Source organism: Strix aluco, chromosome 10 (genome assembly GCF_031877795.1).
Source record: "Strix aluco isolate bStrAlu1 chromosome 10, bStrAlu1.hap1, whole genome shotgun sequence".
NCBI classification, from domain to species: domain Eukaryota; kingdom Metazoa; phylum Chordata; class Aves; order Strigiformes; family Strigidae; genus Strix; species Strix aluco.
Genome location: NC_133940.1, coordinates 12,676,252 through 12,685,167, shown reverse-complemented (window position 1 = coordinate 12,685,167; position 8,916 = coordinate 12,676,252). Strand labels below are relative to the sequence as shown.

The window sequence follows — 8,916 nt, the reverse complement described above, 5'->3', positions numbered from 1 at the left end:
CCGCGGAGGGGGGCGCGGGGAGCGACCCTCGGCCGGGCCCCAGCGCCCGCACGGCTGAGGCGGCGGCCGGCGCCCGCCCGGCCCCGCGGTCCGCGCAGCGCCTGGGCGGCGGGGGCCGGGCGCGGAGGGGAGGAGAGGGGAGGCGGCCGCTGGGCGGGGATGCGCCGGCGGTGACTGGGCGGCGGGGTGCCGGGCGGGGGCCTGCGCCGGCCGCCATGGGGCCCGCCTGAACCGCGCGGCCGCGGCGCACACAGCGGGGCCGGCCCGCCCGCGCCCCGGCGGCGGGGGCCAGGCCCGGGGCCGCCGCCGGCCCCCCGGGGCGCCGCGCTCCCGGCCCAGCGGCGCGGCGCCTCCCGGCCGGCGCCCCCCTGCGGGCGAGCGGCGCGGCGGCGGCGGCCGCCCCCGGGCCCGCGGGCCGGGCATGGGCGGCGCGGCGGCGGGCGGGCGCTGAGGCGGGCGGCGGCAGCATGGAGGCCATCTGGCTCTACCAGTTCCGCCTGATCGTCATCGGCGACTCCACCGTGGGCAAGTCCTGCCTCATCCGCCGCTTCACCGAGGGGCGCTTCGCCCAGATCTCCGACCCCACGGTGGGCGTGGATTTCTTCTCCAGGCTGGTGGAGATCGAGCCGGGCAAGAGGATCAAGCTGCAGATCTGGGACACGGCCGGCCAGGAGCGGTTCCGGTGAGCCCTGCGGCGGCGGGGCCGGGCGGGCCGGGAGCTGCGGGGCTGGGGCCGGCGCCCCCCGCTCGTGTGCCGGGCCCCGGCTTGTGCAGGGGGGCCCGCACCGCCGGCTGAGGCGCTTGGCGAATGAGACAAAGAAGGGTCAAATTGCACCTTTTGCCCCCCAACCTCCCCCCCCTTCCCCCCCCCACCCAGCGCTGTGCCCAAAACGCGCCGGGTCAGCGTCCCGCGTCGTGTACCCGGGGCTTGTGTCCAGCCCCGAATGGCCGCGTGTGGGGGGTGGGGTGTGGAGCAGCTGCCGGGCAGGGGGACGGAGCCCCAAGGCAGCGCTGGAGTCTGGGGGTGTTTCCCAGCCCTGCGCGGCATCAGAGGATGCAGCTCGGCAGGGAACGCGCCTGCTCCCCGTTGGTGCAGAGAGGCAGTAACCAGGATGTTTCATAGCTGAACGCACGTTTAGGCTCGCTAAACGCCATGGAATATGTGGTTTGATTCTCTGCAGCGACAGCAGAGCTCAGCTGTCCGTAGGACAGAGAAAGGCCGGGACTAACCCTTGGTGGTGGCTGTGCAGGGGTCACAGGTGCTCTCCGCAGAGGGCCATGCTGGGCGCTGCACGGGCACGAACCGTTTGAGAGGTTAAGCGATAGTAACGGAGGCTCGACGAGGAAGAATAAAGGTGGCGTGTGGGACCATGCCAAGAGTTCCCTACAGCACTGTGTTGTACGGTAAAAACAGCAGTCGCAGTTGGAGCAGGCTCGGCCCCAGCTGAACAGGGAGCTGGTGGTGTCACAGAACACATGCTGCTCGGACAGGGCTTATTTGGAAGGGCTGTGAGCGTACCCTCAACTCCCTGCCTCCCATTTGCTTATATTTTTCATGCATCTTTAACCCTCATCCGCTCTTTCTTCCTGCTCCCTCCGGGAGCACTTTTCTTGCTCTGCATCTCTGCGCAGCTTCACGTAGCTTCTACTTCTGGGCTGTAATGACTCGCCTGAGGAATGGTTTGGTTTCATTCAATAGATGAAACCTCCCCTACCCCCACCCCTCTCACCACCTTCCTTTGCATCTGTGGCGCTGGCATCTGGCCCAGGATGTGCAGTAGTTGGTCCTTATCCACTGACAGGTTTTTCTTCTGCTACCTTGCAGCCTTTCGGCATGAGGAGCTGGTGCTTTATTCTGCTGAGAGAGGAGGTGCTTTAGCTTGCAGTTGCATCAGCTTCCAGCTTTGGATCTCGGGCTGAGGTCTGTAGAAAGCACGCCTGGGTGCCGTCCCCTGCTTCTGCCTTTGCTGTGAAGAGCAAAAGCTGTTGGATGGCTTCAATTTCCTTTCTTTTACACATTAGGAAGTTGGGGGCCCTGGAGGCTGCTTACCCTTAGTGCTGGTGGTTGACCCGGCCCGGCGCTCGGGTTGTCAGCATGATGAGCAGGCGACCTTCAGCGCAAGGGCAGGCTGTACCACTGCGATGGGCAGCGGCATTTCAAAGGCAGGAAGAGTGCAAGGGGCAGGAACAGCGAGTGACATAAAAAAACACATCATGCAGCTTTGAAATGCCCTTGCCAAAGCACAGAGTTAAATTCCCAATGTGAAGAGCTAGAGGGAAATGAGCAAACCCAGGTGCTTTTGTGGTGTGCTCTGAAGTATGAAAAAATCAGGCAAAAACTCTGTTTTGCGTTTATCCCTTTCAGATCGCCGTTAGCCCTGTGACAGATTGTGCCCCATAAAGACAGCAGTTCTTGGGCTTCTCCTGCAAGCCATTTTTCTTGGCAAAAGACAAGATGTAGTTATTACTGGAATAAGCTGAAGCCCCTTGGACTTGTGGGCTTAGGCAAGAAGCACAATGGTGCAGGTGCTGTCCAGAACCCTTGAACTTTTTTGTCATAGCACAGGGAATTTCTTGAGAAGGAAATTCGTAAGAATGAGCTCCACTTTTTCAGAGTTCTCCGATTTGAGCATTTCCAGTCTGCTTTGCATAGTTTTAACAGCTGCCCTGCAAGGAAGAAACCACTGTAGTTATTCTGAAGACACCTTGCTGGTGTTCTCTGGTCTGCAGCTGTGCCACGTTTCTGCTCTTCCTGATCCCCGTTGTGAGCTCTTTCACTCTTCATAAATGAGAAGCTATTTCTGTGGAGTCAAGGCTTAAATTGCAGTTAAGCATGTGCAGTTCTATTTTGCCAGCTTAGGCGCCAAAACATGCTACCTGGGGCAGCATTGAGGCTGCTTTGGAGCTGTAGAAGAGCAGGGTCCAATTCCTGCTGGATCTGGCAGGTTTTGCGTATCTCTGGTTGCTCAGATACTGTGATTTCCTTGTCTGAAACGTGATGTTGTGTAATGCTAACAAAAGCAAAAGCATGTGGAGCCCTCACTCCCTGGAATCGAGTACCACCACCTATAGCAGAGCTGTTTCCTTCCAGCCAGCAGCTCTCCATCTGCTGGGAGGGAAAGGCTGGAACAAACAGGCACAGACCCCGGGTACAAGAGTCCCTACCACAGGTATAGAGCTGGGGAGAGTTCCCAGAGGCGCAATACCTTTATGTTAAAACTTGGCCAAAATAGGTGCAAATCCCCGCTCTGCTCTGCATGAGCATGTAGGAGTGGCAGGAGGAGGGAAGGTAGGAGTTTTGGAAGGGAATTGGGGAGTGATGTGCAGCGTGAAGGCGGTGTAGTTTGCTTTCTGCGGGTCGGTAAGGAAAACAGCCTGTGAAAGAGGCTTTGAAAAAAGGCACTGAGACCTTCACCTAGTTTTGCCTCAAAGCAGCGTTCAGCTTAGATCCTGTCATGTCTTTCAGCAGTACCTGAGGCGTTGTTGATGTTGGCAGGAGGAGCCAGGGCTGATGGCATGGAACACAAGGCAGAAGCAGAAATGCCTGTGTGGGGGTGAATTCAAAGCACCACTATCTGTTTGCAGCTGGCTAGATAGCAAAAGGCAGATCTAGTTCCCTTGGTGCCAAATGTGCAGAGCTACAGCCAGATAACTGGGAGAGGAGAAATTATCCAAATGCAGCCAATTATCTTATTTCCCTCTCTTCTGGCTTTTTTTCAGTTTTCGCTGTGGATTTTCACTCGTCAGTGCATGTCTGTTGATAAAGCAATCCTTGAAAACTCCAGTTCATCCTTTCTTGGGGCAGTTTTGCTAGATGCACATGCTGCAGGACCAAATAACCCCTAAGAAAGTCTTGCATTTCCAAAAAGCACCTTGTCCCAAGGTAAAAATGCAGCAGTGCTTACATTTTCCCAGCAAGGAATGTTCAGGCCTGAGTGTGAATTCCTCCAGGGACTGAAATCGATCATTGCTTCTGGATATAGAATGAATCCGTGACTTTGCAGAACCACCACACTTTTACAGCTTCTTGGTTTTTCCATGTGTAGTAGTCATTGAACTGTAGCTCTGCTCAGCCTCACGGTCTCGGCTTCGCTCCATCGCCCTGCGTTAGCTGATTTCATGTGCTGCTTCTCTGGCAGCACTGAAGTCTGCCCTTGCTTGGAAGAGTTGTGGAAGATGCGCTCCATTTCTCAGCCTGCGGTTTGGGGGTCTTTTTGGTTACTGTTTAATGCTGTCAGTATTTGGCAGGAACGAGACCAACAGTAATGCAGATTCCCCTAGGAAGGTGTTGTAGCATTTTGCTGTTACTTGGGAGGTCAGACTGTTTGCTTCTGTTTTGATCAGTGGTGTAGTGGGAGAAAGTGTAGGGGTCAGTGGATGTCCCTGTGCCAAGGCCCTGGGTATATGGAGGGGAGCTACAACCCATTGGTTTGCCTTCTGAACCTGTAGACTCCTCCTTTTATATATTTGTCAAAGTGTTTGGTTTCAAACGAGTCCTTTAATTTGTTACAGTGCATCTAAACCGATGGGTTAGACAAGGTATGCAGAGAACTTCCGTGGCGGGGGACAGGACTCTTTAGACTAACAGCAAAGGGCATACAGAAATCCATGATGGAAAATAGAGACCAAAAATGGTGGGGGGGATTTATTACAGAGCTGTAATAAATCAGTGGGGCAGTTACCCAAGGGTGAAATCTTTAAGCCAAGATCAGTTGTCTTCTTGAATGACAAGCTCTACAGAGCACAAGCTGGAAGTGGTAAGACATTGCCTGAATGGCCTTCTCTGCCCTGTGTTCTGCAGGGTAGACAGGGTAGTGGTGATGGTGCTTTCTTAAACAAAGAAGTAGGTTCAGAAGGGCTACATTTGGCTTAAGGAAAAAAAAAAATCAGAAGACACAAACAAACAAACCCTCACCTGAAACTCACTCTGCCCTTTTTCCCAAACAGCTGTAACTTACACTTTTTGTTGTGGCTCATTCATTTCCAGGTCCATCACCAGAGCGTACTACAGGAACTCGGTTGGCGGACTCCTCCTCTTTGACATTACAAACCGCAGGTCCTTCCAGAATGTCCACGAGTGGCTAGAGGAGACCAAGGTGCACATCCAGCCGTACCAGATCGTCTTTGTTTTGGTAGGTCACAAGTGTGACCTTGACACACAGCGGCAAGTCACCAGGCACGAGGCTGAGAAACTGGCTGCTGCATATGGTATGAAGTACATTGAGACCTCAGCTCGGGATGCCATTAACGTGGAGAAGGCCTTCACTGATCTGACTCGAGATATATACGAGCTTGTTAAAAGGGGGGAAATTTCAATCCAGGAGGGATGGGAAGGGGTAAAGAGCGGGTTTGTCCCAAACGTAGTGCACTCTTCAGAAGAAGTGGTGAAATCAGATAGGCGATGCTTGTGCTGAGCTCTTCTAGTGAGGCGAGTGGTGATGAACTCTACTAACCAAACGTACTTTACTAAGTGAACTCAGTGTGACAGAAGGGAGAGCAACACTCCCGTTGTGAACAGCCTCCCACGTTGTTTTGGACACCAGAACAGACCCCGGAAAGAAATGTTCTGTTCCAAATAACCTTTCAGAACTGGGGGCTACAAACCTAAAGGAGAGTGAGTGAGGGTGCATGTAGATGTTGTGAGGAGCCAGGCAGCAGAAATGAGGGGTTGCACAAGACAGGAGAGAGTATATACAGAGAGCTGAATGGGCTGGCACACGCCAGGGTACTGTACATGTCCTCTTTTAAGTAAATCCATAGCTCCATGCTGGGTAGTGAAGCCACAGTATGGATACTTTAGTAGTATGACAAATGGGCAGACAGAGAGAAAGAAAGAGGACATCTTTGTTTGTGTCAGCTGTTTATTACCAGGAAGGTGTAAAGGCAGCACAGATACTGTTTCCTCATAAGGCCAACTCCACAGGAAAAGTTTACTGACATGGTATGCACACTTGCTGAATTTTCTTATGTTCTTGAACCTAATTCAATAGCAAAGAATATTCTGTGGGATTTAAAGAGGAAAACAGTAGTTATTTGATTGGTAATTAAAATTTAAATTTCCGCCCCCCCCCCAGTGCTTTTCTTGCTGTGCTGAACTGGGATTCTAAGTGGCAACTCCTGTTCCAGTAATTATTCAATGCATTTTTACTCATTTACTGCCTAGGTGAGTACCTTGAAAGTACCCTGAGTTCAGGGCTTTCCAACAGAATTGTGATCAAGAGCATAAAGAGAGAACCATGTCCTCATATGTTATATCTTAAGGCTGGGGTGTTGCAGCCAGGTGGGACACACCAACATTTCTGTCTTGCTAACAGCACTGTGCTGACCTTCTGGGTGGTTCACCAGCCAGGTCACAAGCAGGAATGGAAAGGAGGGGAAAATAAAAAAAACAACAACAAACAACCAACAAAATAAAAAAAAAACTTGAAAAGCTTAACTCAGGTGCATCAGACATCCTAAAAGGTGAGATTTGCTTTTAAAGAAGTTAAATAGCATGGAAAGCAACAGCTTCCATCAGTACTCTCTGCTGTTAAAGTGTCATTTTCTTTCTTTGGCATCTGTGGAGAGCTAGCACTGGGAAGGAGGAGCACACAACAGAAGTGTCTGAGCGGGTGGAAAGGAAAGCCACAAGACAAGCTCAAGAATAAAATTTGTTTTCCTCCATGTTTTAATTTGACAAAAGAAGATCCATCTCAGGTTGGTCATCACGGGGTGGCAGCCATGTTCCAAAAGCTCTGTGTTGGTGGATGTTTTCTGGGAATGCCATTCACCACTTAGGAGCTTTGCTTCCGCTAAGTTTTAACTTAAGCTTTTGAAGTGCAGCAGGGTAACTGTGCTCCTGTAGCAAACTAGGGAAGTTCAGCCTATTAAAAGCAAACAAACAAAACTATAGTGACTTCTTTTTTACTCAAGTTTGCAAGCTTTATATACCAAACTGCTAATGGGCAGGAGGGAGGGATTAGATAAAAGACACAGGAAGCATCTAGCATATGATTTTAGGCCTCTAAGTAGAGAAGAATAAAATACTTGTTACAGCTTTTTAAGCTACCCCATCTATAAAAGTGTGGGTCTTCTCGATTGCTGTTGAGTTCAGACTATTTTTCCCTTTGAACCTGGTCTCACGATTTGCAGCACGTGGGCAGGTCTCCATGAAGAAAAAAACCTGTGGTTCCTGTGTTAAAGCTGTGGAAAAAAACCAACCAACAAACCCAACCCAACAACCAAAACCCTGGAAATGGGTAACATTTTTATTTTCAGTGTTCTAGGAACAACGTCAGTTCCTGAGCCCTGCAGGGGAGCAGCAGTGTTGTGCGTGCTGGGGGGGCACTGGGAGCGAATCAGAGGAAGGGAGGGCGGCAGGGGCCTAGCACCTTTCGGTAAGCTTGTTGCTGCCAACCCCCCATCGCTCTTGAGTAGGCTGTAAATGTATCAGAAACCTTGTCCTAAAGCCCAGGCAATTCCAGGCAGATTCAGTTGTGGTCAAGTTGAGTGCCCTGAAGATTTTTTAAAAGAAAAAAAATATCCCTTTACAAAATCTCTTTCTAGGTAAGCAAAGCTGGAGAAGATTGATGCAGCGAGCGCCACAGGAGCTTGGCTGCCATGGGCTCTCGTGGGCTGACGCCAGTGGAGAGCGTGAGGTTTGCTCGGACCAGGTCTGTTAGTCACGTTTTCACAGGCAAGGACAAACAAGTACGAAAGGGTCAGTTTCTTCATTCTCTGAATGGAAAGTTTGCCAGGCAGCTGCCTTGGGCTTCCAGGGTCCGGCTGGCCAGGAGGTGTGTCTTGGGCTGCAGAGCTGGGGGTAGCAGAGTGGGAGTGCTACATCAAGGGCAGTTAGAAGTTGGCTCAAACAGCATTCGAGCAGTAGTAAGATTCTGTAATTCTCTGTGCAGAAACCTGGACAGCAGGGGAAAGATCACTTTTCACAACACAACCAATATTGTACTTAACGGGTTTTGGGCATTCCCCTTTACTGCTCCCCGAGAGAATTTCCAGAAAGCCTAAATCAGTAAGTGCATTCAGGCCTTCATAGTCAATTTTCAATTTAAAAATACAAGTGTCATAATTCTAAAGAGGAACAGTACAGAAGAAAGTGTACACAGTCTTAACTACTTAGAGGTAATAAATGGTTATATTAAATGATAGAGAAACCATTATCTACATCTTTTTCTAATTCCTTGCATTTTCTAGACAGCTTATTAAAATATAGGAAATGTAGATTCATCTGTACAAAATTTGGAATGTTTTTTCTAAGATGAAGAACTTATAGGATATGCTAAGAATTCTTTTCTAACAACTGGTTTTAATGCTTTGACTTCTAGTGCAAGAGGGACTTAGAGAAATCAGAAGGTGATACCTTTCACAGGATAAAGGTCAGGAGCTCTTTTACTCTAGGACAAAAATAAGAAAAAAAAAAAGAAAAAGCTAACTTTTTGTGGTCTCTGCCACATGTTAAAAACAATCTGCATGTTAGATTGAAATTGCTCAGAACCTCCAGAATAAAAGCATACTATACACTTTCCTCGCTTTCTGTTATGCTCTGTAACGAAATGTGAAAATAATGCTGTATTTAGCTGTCTGTATGTGACTGAAAATATGCTTGTATTTAGCAAAATGGTTACTATGTGGTAATGTGAAATCCAAAACTTGTAAAGAAACTTTGGTGGCTTTTTTTTTTTCCCCCTCCCCATTCTTTATCAGTAAGCTATCTACTACCTGTACCACTTCCGTACCGCAGCCGTAACTGGAAGTCTAACGTGGACTGGCTCAACAATAAACAGGCACTCTTTGCAACAGCATCCGCTGCACACTTTTCTCCGAAGGCCCACTGCTTACATCTTCAGAACCAGTTTTTTCTCGCTGAGAAAAAACAGTACAACTCTAGAAACACTGACCCTTCTAAACCAAACCAAACCA

General features: G+C 50.1%; 1 protein-coding gene across 1 annotated transcript; it reads left to right on the top strand.

The window, feature by feature from the left end:
* Positions 1-396: 396 nt before the first annotated feature.
* RAB39B (RAB39B, member RAS oncogene family) lies at positions 397-8,798 on the top strand. Its single transcript, XM_074835287.1, has 2 exons — positions 397-682; positions 4,988-8,798. Exons 1-2 carry the CDS (start codon positions 468-470, stop codon positions 5,412-5,414), a joined length of 642 nt encoding a protein of 213 aa, XP_074691388.1. The 5' UTR covers positions 397-467; the 3' UTR covers positions 5,415-8,798.
* Positions 8,799-8,916: the final 118 nt, after the last annotated feature.

Excerpts from the sequence above, each read along its gene's own strand:
- RAB39B (XM_074835287.1), top strand. The coding sequence starts at position 468 with ATGGAGGCCATCTGGCTCTACCAGTTCCGCCTGATCGTCATCGGCGAC. Across the intron at positions 683-4,987 it reads GCCGGCCAGGAGCGGTTCCG|GTCCATCACCAGAGCGTACT; the intron begins GTGAGCCCTGCG and ends ATTCATTTCCAG.